At 56.3% G+C, this 13,915-nt stretch overlaps 1 protein-coding gene across 1 annotated transcript in view; it reads right to left on the bottom strand.

The window, feature by feature from the left end:
• Positions 1-3,799: 3,799 nt before the first annotated feature.
• The window catches only part of DPP6 (dipeptidyl peptidase like 6), a 737,488-nt gene continuing 727,372 nt past the window's right edge, over positions 3,800-13,915 (bottom strand). The window contains exons 22-26 of the mRNA XM_034639891.1: positions 10,464-10,575; positions 8,687-8,745; positions 7,800-7,872; positions 7,641-7,714; positions 3,800-5,610 (exon numbers count right to left, since the gene is read on the bottom strand). Of these exons, the coding sequence (XP_034495782.1) occupies positions 5,464-5,610; positions 7,641-7,714; positions 7,800-7,872; positions 8,687-8,745; positions 10,464-10,575 (465 nt within the window). The 3' untranslated portion in view covers positions 3,800-5,463. The remainder of the gene's footprint in view (positions 5,611-7,640; positions 7,715-7,799; positions 7,873-8,686; positions 8,746-10,463; positions 10,576-13,915) is intronic.

Raw genomic sequence — 13,915 nt, 5'->3', positions numbered from 1 at the left:
CTCAGGCTCCATTTCTAAGGAAGAGCGGGGACGGGAATGAGGGAGGATCGCGGCAAGTCTGTGTGGGGGTCTCCCACCAGGATGCTTCCCGCCACTTCTTGACCTCTCCCGATCGATGCCTGGGACAGTGAGAAGCCAGGCAGGAGAGAGTCTGCCGCTTCTCCTGGGGATCCTGTGTGTCCCAGTTTATTCCATATTTAATGGGAAGGGGGAGTCAGGCAGGGGCACCCATGTGGCTCCCGGGACAGTCTGGAGAACGGAGGACGGTCAGGGTTGTGTTATCTGATGCTATGTAACAGACCACTGCAAGCTTAGTGTCTCAGTGGGTAAAACTCACTTACCAGCTCTCAGTCTCTGAGGGTTGGGAGCTGGCAGTGGCCTGGCCAGCCGAGTCTGGCCCCCAGTGTCCGGAGGACTGAAGGGGCTGGAGGACTTCCTTCCAAGGTGGCACCCTCACGTGTCTGAAGGGGTGTCCTGGGTGTCGGTGAGAGACCTCAGCTCCTCACCCTGTGGGCCTCTCGCTTGGGCTCCTTGAGCGTCCTCACAGCATGGCTGCCGGCTCCCGTGAGCGAGCCGTGTGATCCCAGAGACGGGCAGAAGCGCAACCCCTTTAGTGGCCCAGGGTGGAGAGGTGCACGGCCACCTCTGCTGTCACAGAGGTCATTCTGTGGGAGGGGACAGCAGGGCAGGCACACCAGCAGAAGCAGCCCCTTAGGGCTTCAAATCTAGCAAATGATATTGAATGAATCAAAATAAACTCTCCGCAGGCATGATGCTCTCAACGTCCTCTAGAAGGAAAGCGAGGGAGGGCCTTGTGCAGCAAGGCTGGGCCCTGGGATGAGGCAAGCAAGACCGTAGGAGTGTGAAGTCCGCGGGGACTCCTCCTCTCAGGCTCTGGCAGCGGCAGGGCTATGGAATTCGCCCTTGGACATGGCGTGGCATCCCAGCAGTCAGATCTGATTCCTCACTGGGCCGATGCTGGTCCCCAGGGGACGTGGGGCGATGTCTGGAGACGTAGTTGATGGTCGTGCTGGGGGGACCAGCATGGTAAATAGAGGGCAGTGAGCGGCTAAGCAGCCCGCTTGCACAGGACAGCCCCCACAAAAAGAATGATGCAGCCCTGAGTGTGTGAGGGGTTGAGAAACACTGCTGAAAATGGGGGGCATCCTGGTGAAGGCAGCTAGTGTGGGGGTGCAGCAGGCATGGAGTGCGGGAGCAGGCACGCAGGGGGAGGAGAGCCCAGCCCCGGGGTGGGCTGGCATGTCAAGGTTAGTCACGGGAGGTGAGTTTGTGAGATAAACTGGCGGCCCAGGATTGTAGGTGGTGTAAGTTATGGTTCTGGAGTTTGGACACTGGCCCAGAGGGAAAGGGAAACGTCTGTGACGTAGTTGGTTCTGGGTTCAAGAAGGGAGGGACTGGGGCGGAGAGACCCGTTGGAAGCTCGTCAGAGCCTGAGCTGGGAAGGGAGTGGAGCAGACCTTTATCCGCTCTGGTCGGAAATGCCAGCTATCCAGCAGGCCCGTGTCTGTCATCAGAAACACTCATCCAGTGTCCTGGATATTCGGGCCTTAAGGGCCTCTGCTCAGGTTTTGTGGGGCGGGAGGAAGGGCCCGCCCAGACGGAGCCACGGAATTCCGCGTGGTGCTTGTCAAGCCACGCGTGTGAGCGCAGGTGCCTCCGCGTCCTGGGGCCAGCGGTCACTTTACAAAGTGCTGTGATGGATTCTGACGGGCAAGTCTGAGGGTCACTGCTGTAGAGAGTGTGGCTGACTCGGGCCATTCTGTTTCCTTACATTACTCTGGATCCCAGCCTGGGAAACAAAACGATGTAACTTCGATGACTTCATGGGACGCTGGTAAGTGGACTCAGTAGGAAACTTCCTAGAAAAGAGGCCCGAACGGAGCAGGACTGGATGCATCTGTGGGTTCGTTGTTTGCCCAGAGCCGAGACATCGACAGCCATTTCCACCAAGTCTGGGTCCGTGTTGGCCAGAGGCCTGGGACCCCGAAGCTGGGGAGGCAGACAGCTGCAGAGGCTTCCGGGAGGCCCGGACGCCCGGCCTTCGGAGCAGATCCCTCGAGAAAACCCAGAGAGGGGAAGAGGGACACGGTGCTGCTGCTGCCTTTCCCTGGGTTTGGGGGCGGCGCCCTCGCCCCCCTGGGCTCTAGATCCCCTGATGAGAGGCTGATGGTGAATGGCAGTTTTGTGGCTTGTGGTTTTCAGAAGGGCCCATCCAGACCCTCTGGGAAGCCCCACTCGGAGACAGTCTCCCTCTCCCACCTCCTCCCTGTCCCCCTCCCCATCCCTGTTGTCCCTCTCCCCTCCTTCCTCCCTCCTGACCCCAGGGGCTCCACCCGGCCCTGGGCAACTCCTCTCCAACACCTACTTTCTGGGCAGGAAAATAAACACAGACCGCCTGCTAGGGACTGACTGGTCCTCCCCAAATTCCTATGTTGCAATCTTAGTCCCAGTGCAGTGGTGTTAGGTGGGGTGGTGGGGAGGTAATCAGGTTTAGATGAGGTCATGACGGTGGGACCCCATGATGGGGTTAGTGCTCTTAGAAGAAGAGAGAGTGCCCCCCCGCCCCAGGCCGCTCCCTCTGTCGGTGAGGTCACGGGAGAGGGCAGCTGTCTATGAACCAGGAGAGCTCTCACCAGGAACCCGTTGGCTGGCACCTCCGTCTTGGACTCCCAGCCTCCAGAACTGGGAGAAATACATTCCTGTTATTTAAGTCGCCAGCCTGTGGGAGTTTGCTCTGGAAGCCTGAGCAGACACCCAAGGGAGAGCAAGCAGAGGCTGCTGGCTCAGAGCTGGCTGGCGCTGGGGCGTCAGACGCCATCGCGTGCGCTCGGTGGGGACGCAGAGGCAGGCATGGCGGAGGGACAGCCTCATGGTGGAAGAGGGGGTCAGGTGAGCCCGGCCAGGGCCGTGGGCGCGGGGACGCCGGGGCGGCTAACCGGAAGCAGGATCCTATAGGACCGGTCACGGGAGTGGATCTGGCTTTCCCCATTGGCTCTAAATTGGAGGCGGGGGAAGTTAGGGCAGCTGGACCTTAATCATCAGGGCCTGGCCAACTGGGGCTGATGGCTGCGGGCTGCGGGCTGCGGGCTGGGGGTCAGAGTTCTGTGTTTCTGTACGATCTGGACATTCCTGTCTGCATATCCAGTCTCTCACCTGGCTTCCCGGGCTCTCTGGTGATTATCTTAAGATCTCAAACCGTGTGCTAATGGACGAGGGCCAAGGGAGTCTCTGAAATGCCCATCTAGTCTCTCTGTGACACTGGGGTTTTAACATGAGCTTCCAGAAGGCAATCAACCCTTCACGAAATCATTCTGGGACTGCTAGGTCAGGTGGGAGAGGGAGGGGTGTGCTTTCAGGCCAGTGGGGAGACAGCCTCCACATGCACACCTCTGAGAACGTGGCAGCCCGTGTCCTAGGAGATGCCACAGAGGAATGCCCAACACGTGGAGGTTTTTTCTAGAGTTTTCTAGCGGGCAATATTACAGTCTCAACTGAGAGCCAATTTTGCTCTTAGTGTTAGGGAAAATCTCTGTCTTCACCCTAAAACCTGAAAGACACAACTCAAATTCATTATCTCTGGTTGATTTGGGACTTCGATCTATCCTTTTTGCTATCGATACCCCGATGCCTTGGATGCAGTTTATTTGCCGCACACCAGATGGCTCTTGGGGAAGTGCGTCCATCTTGGATAGGGCAAAATAAGTACCTTAAAAAACGTCAAGCCTTGCACACTTTCTAAGGAGGGGCAGTGGAGGATAAGCAAGAAAAGAGCTATCCGAGTGGTAAAATAATGTTTTATTCCATGGATGAACACACGCTACCATGCCACATTCTCACTTCCCCGCTGCCAGACCTCGCCGTCTTTGCGGTCCGGCAAGCCCATCGACGTGGCGCAAGCACGGTCACCTAGCATTCCGAGCGGGTCCTGCTGCTTATGCGTTGGTCCTTTTCACACACGGTGACGTCTTGCCTGAACAAATCCCGTGCGTGATGGAAGCCTTCCAACTGTGCTAACTGCCACCGACATCCAGAACTCACATGGATGAAACCCAAACCCCCAGACACCAAAAGCCGCACGGACAAATCTGTGCTGACGGGCTGTCGAAGACCCCCCAGCAGGACCCGAGGCTGGAGAAGTCAGTTCTGACATTCAGGCTGTCGACAAGCTCCAAGGAACAGCAGTGATGGGTGTGTTTCACACTCGCAGTGGTGGGGAGTGGCATGCAGGCAACCCGTGAGAGCCGGTCAGGGGCAGCGCCGTCCGGTCTGTCTGTACAGCTACACGGGGTACACAGGGGGCGCCGGCTCTGCATTCGGTCAGGGATGTCCTAGACGGCGGCAGGCTGCCCGCACCCGGTGTGGAGGGCACCGAGCCAGCCTCAGGGCGGGAGGCGACCGCACACACCCACGCGTCCCCTGAACACGTGACAGACCCGGGGGCAGAGCCAACTCTTTGTCTTTTCTCATTTTTTAACCAAATGTCATCGGAAAAGCCTTGACAACGCATCAAGGGGGAAAAGGACGGGCTTCGAGACATATGGAGATTGTGTGAATCTAAGCCAAATCCTAATGCAGTTTTGGGGGAAAGAAGTTTTATTTATGATTTTTTTTTTTTTTTAGTGAATGCTATTGGATGTCTTTTTCCCCTTGGTTTTTTAAATTTCCCCACAAAGTCTCAAGAGAATCTTGAGGAGAGAGCAGTTAATGACTTCTGATCTGTTTCTTCATCCAAACGAGTGCAAAGCCTACACACTGACCAAAGAACACAAAGCAAAACAAAGCCCCCTCCCCCAAAAAAAAATGAAGAAAGAGAGAAAGAAGGAAAGGAAGAAAGCAAGCAAGCACAGCAAAACAACCCCATGACCGGAGACAGTGTCAGGTAAAAACCATAGAAAAATACGAATTAATTCCAGAAGGTTAACCATTAGCATAGCTACAGTAATACTTTGTACAGCCCCTTAAGACGCCGACTCTCCTAATTACAGAAAGGAGCAAGCCACTCTATGAACAAGTACTGTTACAATAATTGTGCTGTAGTTGTCTCCGTGGCGCGGTTCTATCGGACGGGGCGGGAGCTGCTGGCGAGGGTGGGTCTTAACGCTACTGCTGGAGAGCCGGGATGCGAGGGCCAGTTTCTTCACTGCCGTCAGTCCTTCGCTCTGTTCCTTGGGGAGGGGCCGTGGGATGCACCAGTCACGCTGGGGCCGGGAGGAGGCGATGCTGGGGTGGCTCCAGGCGCGTGGGAGCCCTCGTGAGCGATGACGCGTCTCGGCCTGGGAAGGAGCCGGTTTCCGAAGCAAAACCGCCTTCGGGACGCAAGACACACATGCTATGGGAGCCACACTTCCTGCGCCCGCCCCAGCCTCCGAGGGCGAGGGAGACGGGGTCCCGGCTGCACACTGTTCTAGGAGGAGCCCCGTGGTGCTCAGGGCTGGCTCGAGGTCAGTCCTCCTCCTCCTCCTCTTTCGCTGTGGCTGTGGGGAGCTTGTCCTGGATCCGGAAGCATTCCACGAAGAAGTTGATGATGGATCGGTACAGGTGCTGGTGGAGGGAGGCACTGTGAAAGTAATGGCTTTCATCCGGGTAGATCTGCGGGGAAGGCAGGGAGACGTTACTCGCCGGCGGTGGCCCCTGGGGACCTGGGGGTGCTCATGAGACACGAATCCAGCACCGCCCAGACACCACGCACACAGGCACGGCTCAATTTCAGTCTGGGGATGAATTTCCTAAACCACTCCAGTGCCAGCGTCAGCATTTCCTTCTCTGGGATGCCCTGCCGGGCACGGTGGGCTTTCAAGGAATCGGCAGACTAACCTAGAACGCTTTGTTCAACAGATTCTGTACAGTCTGGACCTGCTGGTTCCGATTGGCAGCGCGGCCGGATACACGCTCCCGGACCACAGAGGCTCCGGCCCAGGTCTCCAGGGACCAGGCTTCCCAAAGACATGGGAAGAATTGTCTCTACAATCCTCACCTGCGTTTGGCTCGCCCTGTGACCGTGGGCAGGTAACCTTCCCGAGCCTCGGTTTCCAGTTGTGCCAAGTGGAGATGATGATCATAACAGAACCCAGCTCATAAAGCTTTGTGAGGATTCAGAGATGAGTAACAGGACGCAGGGACCGGGTGTAATGACACCCCCCGTCCCCTAGAGGTGCTGCACCATTTCCACACAAAGGTACAGTCCCTCTGGCAGGGACTCAGAGCCAAGTCTAACTGACCTGGAAGCCCACGTTCCTTCCGTGATGCCAGGCTGCCCCCTGCATTTTGAATCCTGTCTTTCTGTATGTCTCTGGAGGATGGTGTTCACTCTTATTTCAGAGAATTTACTACTGATGGAATGGAGCTGTTATATAGACATTAAAATGTCTACAGTACAAAAGGACACAAGGTAGGATGTACACCTTTCCCTCTCTAGGTCCCCAGTCCCTATGTCCTTCCCTGGAGTTGATCACTGTTACAAGTTCACTGAGCATCTGTGTAGACACTTGCTGCGCCTGTAGGCATGACACTGGGCTGGGGTCCCTTTCATTGTCTCAAGTGTGGTCTGCAATGCATCTTGCTCAAAATCTTGCTAATTTAGCTTGGTCTACACCTTAGGGAGTGATCCACATTAGCACATGGAGACTCACCTTCTCACCTACCACGGCCGCATTGTGTGTCTAGAATATAGTTAACAATACCATGACAACTAGCAACTTTACTGTGATCCGAACACTTGGAGAAGCAAGCTCAAAGGTCACATTAACCAGTCCTTCCTTCCCCATTCATCAGCATGCAGGCCACACTCCCTGCAGGAAGCTCTCCCTCATGGCCCAGCCCACATGTGACTGTCCGAAACGACAGTGACGCGGGGAGGCCAGGGGCTCAGGACGGAAGGCCGGCTGCTGCCTGTGCCAAGGCTGGCGCTGAGGGGCGGGTGCCCAGTGGGGGAAATCTCCCATTTATCTCTAGACCTAAGAAGACCATCGGAGTCATACGTGTTTTGCCAAAGGAACCCATGGTCAGGAAGGAAGTGGAAGATATTTCTAGAAGCAGCATTGTGCATTGCGGGAAGGAGCCGACTTGAGCTGTGGGGTCAGTACTTGATGCTAGTGAAAACAAGGCTGTGAGTTTGTTTCGTGGGAAGGGTAGCTGTCTAACTCCTACTCAGCCACAGATGATTCTGGAACATTCTGCCAGAATTTAGTAAATGTGTGGTGCTATCCAGAGGGAGGCTGGTGGAGAAGGCTCAGGGCCTGCACATGTGAAGTCCCCCAACCCCGCCCCCAAATGCTGCTCTCGTCAACACTGGGACAATAGCCCCATCCTCAGCCGCCAGGGATGCCACCAGCCTTGCTCTGGGAGCGTGGTGGCTGGCTTCCCTTGCTCGTGGCCCAGAGGCGGGGGTGGTATGGTTCTAAAGGGCTCTGCGCACGCTTGGGTGCACGGCCGAGGGATTCCCATCAACGACTAGAGAAAACCAGCGTGCGCTATTTGGCCTGATGCCCCCTGCCCGCCTCTGACGGCCGTCACACAGGTGTGTCTGCACAAGTGGGATGAACTGAATACAACTGGCTCTTTCTCCATGAGAAGGGTGTCTCTCTCCGAGCGTGGCGCAGGGAGATGTGCGAATACTATACCTGCAAGCTGTAATTAGCCTTCCCCTTAATCAGTTGTGTAATGAGTTCCGCCGTGTGCTGGAAATGGATTTTTTCTGTTAAAAAAAACAGTAGGAAAGGACTGGTTAAACCCATAACTCCGTCCCGGCGATGCTGTGAATTGACGTCCTTGGTCCTTACCGTCTGCGGTGGCGTGAATGATCAGGAACTGCTGGTCTTCCAGCGCCGACACACGAGGTGCCACCTTGGTCATCTGCACAGGCAGGGCAAGGGGACAGAGTTAGCGGGCCTCACCGCTGCCAGCAAGGTGCTCATCCTGGACCCCTGGCTGAGAAGGTAGCTGGGGGGTCCTGGGGCCAGTCCCGGGAGAACTGGGGGCTTTCCGTGTGGGGGAAACACAGGGCGCATCTCAGCGCCTCAGCTGCCCTGCAGGAGCGCCTGCGAGGAGGGGGAGGGGCTGGAAGAGAAGGGAGCACGGGACCCCTTCACCCTCTGCGGGTGGCCTCGGAGAGCCCTCACTTCAGCTGGTGCCACTGGGAGAGGACTCCTGGCCGACGGTCCCACGGTCCGTGCGCGGATTCTGGCTCTGAAGCCAGGCACCCCGCGGCCCCCATGGCAGAAGTGTGCCCCCCCATGGCCGGCTAAGAAACACCCCATGCGACACCCGCACTGAATCAGTTCAGTGGCTATGACAGAGCAGGTAGCATCAGAGGACTTTCTGTCACCCAATCAAGGGCTTATTTTCCCAAAGTGGAAGCAGCCTTGGGGAAGGGGACTGGCTGTCATCCACGCCCCATGACTGTGGACCCTGGGACAGGCCCTCCGTGCATCCAAAGACTTTCCTAACTCCCCTCCTCGCCCCTCGGGTGCCAGAGCGGGAGACCGGACGGACCCAGGAGAGGCCCTGGTGCCCGCGGTTCACATCCTGGGGGAAGGTCTTCTCAGAGTGAGTTTGGTGGGGAGATGGAGAGCACAGTGGGCCCAGGGAGGGAGCGTGGGTCCCAGAGCTGGGCCAGGGGTGAGAGGGTAGGACCCATCTCAGGTATGTGGGGGGTGCCCACACATACCTCATACGCTCTGTTGTCAAGTCCGTGGAGGCCCAAGTACCTCTCGGAAAACGCAGACGCTGGACAAAAGGAGAAGGACGCGGGGTTACCCGAGGCGTGTCGGTGGGCAGCCCCCAGACGCGGGGGCACCCTGGGCACAGGGCTGGGGACGGGCTGTGTGCTCACTTGCAGGGCAAACGTTTGTTCTCAAACACCCCTCAACCTGCGGGTCTCTACCCAGGTAATCAGCAGTTCAAGTGTGTTGGCGGTTGGGTTTTAAGCAATATAGCAAAACTTAACCAAGGTAAACAATGCATCTGAATCCTCAGTAAACAGGATAACAGCTCCCCCCCTTCATTTCAACATATAGGAAAGACAACAAGTCCTAAAAAGCAGATTTTCATCAGTATTTGCTTTTTTTTTTTTTTTTTTTTTTTGGTAAAGGCTAGGCATGTCCCATTCCAGCTGAAGCCCTGGCTCCAGGACCAGGTTCTGGGTGAGGACCTGGCATCTGCCCTGTCAGGGAAGTCAGGATGGAAGGAGCTCCAAATGCTTCTGCAAGTTGCAGGGACATCCCTCCTTAATTAAGGGGAAGAGACAGGGGAGGATTTCCCTGTCTGGGGCACTGCGACCAATTAAGGGGTAGGACGGTACATTCATGTGCATTCAAATCAGGCAAATTTGAACGAGCATGATTTAAAAAATTAAGAAATTCTCACTGAATTTAAAAAAGATGAAATACGTTGCATGTCTTCCCGTGGTAAAACTAATTTTAAATTATTAAAATGTTGAACGAGGAGAGTTCTTATAGGACTGTAAGCTGAAGTTTGCATTAAAGTGCTTTGTGAAAATCTGTGTCTTTTGTGAGCGCTCTGGCGGCAGGACCACGAGGGCTGAGGGCTGCTGGACCCCTGGGGCCCGAGGTGCTAAGCTGGGGCATGGGGGCGGGTGCGGCCAGGGTACCCACAGGTTTGGCAGACCAGTGACAAGAAGCCCACTCCATTTCTGATTCCATTAGTCAATGCTGCTTCGTGCAGCGTGGCTGGGGCTGACAGTCTAGCCTCTCCACAGCCTCGACCCGAAAGCGAGTTCTCAAAGCCCACAAGGAATACCTTGCCACCCATTTTTTTAAAAAAAGCACGAATGTCACAAAATCATTCACATTGAGAGAAAAGGGGCCGGCTGACCAGGAGAACGTAGGGAGGCTCGAATCTCAGAGCTGTGACCAAAGAGCTATGGCAGGGCCTGGCAGAGGTCTGGCTGTCACACCTGGGAGGCCTGCCCACCGTCTGGTCCCCACAGCCAGCCATCCTGACGCCCCGTCCCCAGCCTCTGACTCCTGCTCATTAGACGGGTAAGAGGCTGGCCAGGTGCCTCCTGCACCGATGGGAGGAGGGCAGGGTGGGTGGAGGCAGAGCATTCCTTGGCTGCCAGGTCTCTACCCAATCGGCACCAAGTGGCACCCCCCGCCCCCCGGCCACCCCAGCCCTCCCCACAGAACCCCTGCCCAAGCACCCCCAGGCCCCGGACACAGAGCCTGTGCAGGGCCCCTGCCCAGATTTTGGGGGCCGTGGGAACACAGGCAGTGTCTAGCTCCAGGTCTCGTGTGTCGGGAATGTGACCCACAGGCATCGGTGGGTTGACCGCTTTCATCTAACTAGTGACCAGAAACCCTCCCTCCCCTGCCCCGGTTTCTCTCCAGGTTCCTCGTTAGCTGCACGGCCCGGTGGTGGCTTCCCCTCCACGGTGGGTGTGTGAGGGAGGCGCGGGCCCGGGTCTGTGGCGTCAGGGCCGTTACCGTAGAGCTTGAAGTCCGTGATTGGAGAGAGAGCAGAGCCGCAGGTGAACACCTGGCCCTGATTTTCACCCTTCGCCGGCAGGATGTAGGTGCTCAGGTACCCGCCATAGTCCTGCGAGAGAAGGGGGTAAGTGGGCGGGGTGTCAGTGACGCCCTCACGAAACAGCTCAGGTGTGAGATCGCCAGCTCAGCAGCTATCTTCATGTCGGTTCTGTTAAGACGTAAACAAGGTGGAAGATAAACACTGTCCCAACTAGATCCATGGGGTGCACGCCTCCCCTCTCGGGGCCTAGTGTCAGGTGACGTGCAGATGATGCGTGAGGGCCGCCGCGGCCGCGGGCTAGGACGCGCCGCGTGTGTGTCGGGCTACCATCGAGCCCCTTCCAAGTCGGCGTTTCCCTGAAGTGAGTTTGCTGCCTTCCCATCTTCAGCAAAGCCAAGCCACTTAAGGTGATCTTGAAGGAGGGCCGGCAAGGAACTGCATCAAAGGGCTCGGGTACCAGTCTGCCAGGATGCCCGGCTCGGGGCCTGCAGAGACAGGCGTCCACGCGGGCGCTGGACACGGGCAGCTCCTTCAAGTGCTCTAGGGCTCTAACCTCGGGGCCGACATGCAAGACCCTACTTCAACCAGGGCCTTCCAGAGAGAGTCAACGGGACACTTATCTGGACGGGCACCTTCGAAGCTGCTTGGCTCAGATGTGCTCTGTTTCCCGAAAGAACCGAAGGGGACGGGACACAGATGGGAAGCTGTGATGAGCAAACATGGGAAGGGGTAGGAGCAAAGCTCAAGGGAACCAGGTATGTTCTCCTGGGAGCATGGGGGCTGTTAAAGGTGCTGTGTGTGTGCATAGGAGTGCGTGTGTGTGCTGGAGTGTGTGTGTGGATCTGTGTGTCCTGGTGTGTGTGTGTGTGCTGGAGTGTGTGTGTGTATATCTGTGCGTCCTGGTGTGTGTGTGTGTGTGTGTGTGTGTGTGTGCATCTGTGTGTCCTGGTGTGTGTGTGTGCTGGAGTGTGTGTGTGGATCTGTGCGTCCTGGTGTGTGTGTGTGTGGATCTGTGTGTCCTGGTGTGTGTGTGTGTGCGTGCTGGAGTGTGTGTGTGTATATCTGTGTGTCCTGGTGTGTGTGTGTGCATCTGTGTGTCCTGGTGTGTGTGTGTGTGTGCTGGAGTGTGTGTGTGGATCTGTGTGTCCTGGTGTGTGTGTGTGTGTGCTGGAGTGTGTGTGTGTATATCTGTATGTCCTGGTGTGTGTGTGTGCATCTGTGTGTCCTGGTGTGTGTGTGTGTCCTGGGTGTGTGTGTGTGTGCTGAAGTGTGTGTGTGTGTATATCTGTGTGTCCTGGAGTGTGTGTGTGTGTGCATCTGTGTGTCCTGGTGTGTGTGTGTGTGGATCTGTGTGTCCTGGTGTGTGTGTGTGTGGAGTGTGTGTGTGTGTGCATCTGTGTGTCCTGGTGTGTGTGTGTCCTGGTGTGTGTGTGTGTGTGTGCATCTGTGTGTCCTGGAGTGTGTGTGTGTGCATCTGTGTCCTGGTGTGTGTGTGTGTGCATCTGTGTGTCCTGGGGTGTGTGTGTGTGTATCGGTGTGTGTGTGTGTGTGTGTGTATCTGTGTGTCCTGGTGTGTGTGTGTGCTGGAGTGTGTGTGTGTGCATTTGTGTGTCCTGGTGTGTGTTTGTGTATGGATCTGTGTGTCCTGGTATGTGTGTGTGCTGGAGTGTGTGTGTGTGTATATCTGTGTGTCCTGGAGTGTGTGTGTGTGTGTGCATCTGTGTGTCCTGGAGTGTGTGTGTGTCCTGGTGTGCGTGTATATCTGTGTCTCCTGGTGTGTGTGTGTGTCCTGGTGTGTGTGTGCATCTGTGTGTCCTGGTGTGTGTGTGTGCTGGAGTGTGTGTGTGTATATCTCTGTGTCCTGGTGTGTGTGTGTGTGTGTGTGTGCATCTGTGTGTCCTGGTGTGTGTGTGTATCTGTGTGTCCTGGTGTGTGTGTGTGCTGGAGTGTGTGTGTGTATATCTCTGTGTCCTGGTGTGTGTGTGTGTGTGTGTGTGTGCATCTGTGTGTCCTGGTGTGTGTGTGTGCTGGAGTGTGTGTGTATATCTGTGTGTCCTGGAGTGTGTGTGTGTGTGGATCTGTGTGTCCTGGTGTGTGTGCCTGTGTGTGGTGCTGGACTGTGTGCACGTGTGTGTGCTGGGGTGAGAGGGTTGAGCGTGGGGAAGGCATACACCTGGTGGAGAATACGTGTGCAGCCCATGCCATGCCGGCCTCACTGTGGAGTTAACCACTTAGAACCCATATGTTAGCTACATTATCATTTGATGCTGTTCCTTCCACAGGACATGGATATCTTGTCTTAATGACCATAAAAGCGTCTTTTTGGTTTCTAGTAGATAATTTTCATCGTCAGTGGAATTGGTATGTCCTTACACGTCATTCCGCCCCTTGTTTACAAAACAGCACTGACCGACACCACATGCTGGCGAGGATGGGTACCATGGGGCCATCACTCACTGCCGGTGCGGACGCCAAATGGGGCAGCCGCTTAGCAGATCGCGTGGCGACTTTTTACAAAACGAAACATGCTCTTGCCCATATTGATCCAGCAGTCACCCTCCTTGGTATTTATTCAAAAGAGGTGAAAACTTGTCTGCACACAGAAACCTGTACCTGGAGGGTCATACGAGCTTTATTCGTAAATGCCCAAACTCGGAAGTGGGCGAGTGTATGTACCAGTGGCGAACGTGGCGTGTCACTCAGTGCTGAGAACTAATGAGCTCTCGACCCTGAAGAGGACCTTGAATGCGTATTACGAGGTGAGAGAAGCTGGCCTGAAAATGCTATGCATGTGTTTGAGGAAGGGTGAGCGCTGACCAGACAAAGGCCCAGGCTGAGGGTCCCTGCCTCGGTCCAGCAGTCCACCCTTCCCGAGTGGGTACAGATGGGGGATAAACACTGACACCCCAAGTCACACTTACGAATGATGTGACTGGCTCTGAGCCCCTCACAGGCAGCGAGTGGGTCTCCACCAGCAGGGACTGAGCCGCCGGGACTCTGCACCTATGCTCTAGTCTGTCCCTGAGCCTTGGAGGGAAGCCCCCGGGCCCTCCCCTCTGCTGCCTCACCTGTGGAGCTCCCCGGGGGTGTGGGAGGGCTCCAGGAGGCTGTCTGGGAGCATCACGTTGGGCGTGGAAGTTCCGGAGGCGATGACATGAGGTAGTCCCAGGGTCACCTGTTCAGGCCTCCACCTGCCGTGAGGTCACTGCGAGGTGCCTCTGGAGGGCCTGTGCTCGGATCGTGCTCTTGGAGGGAAGATGGACCTGTGTCCATCCATCTGTGCCTCGCTCCCTTGGGATCAAGAGGCCACGGATCCAGGCTAAGAATGCGGGTGGGTGATGGGGGGCCTGTGCCCAGGAGATACTAGCTGGCCCCACGGACCTGACTCGCAGCCCTGGGCCTCCGCCAC

The sequence above is a fragment of the Ailuropoda melanoleuca genome, chromosome 1 (assembly GCF_002007445.2).
Source record: "Ailuropoda melanoleuca isolate Jingjing chromosome 1, ASM200744v2, whole genome shotgun sequence".
Taxonomy (NCBI): domain Eukaryota; kingdom Metazoa; phylum Chordata; class Mammalia; order Carnivora; family Ursidae; genus Ailuropoda; species Ailuropoda melanoleuca.
The sequence above is the reverse complement of the archived record's forward strand: the minus strand, read 5'-3'. Positions and strand labels throughout refer to the sequence as shown.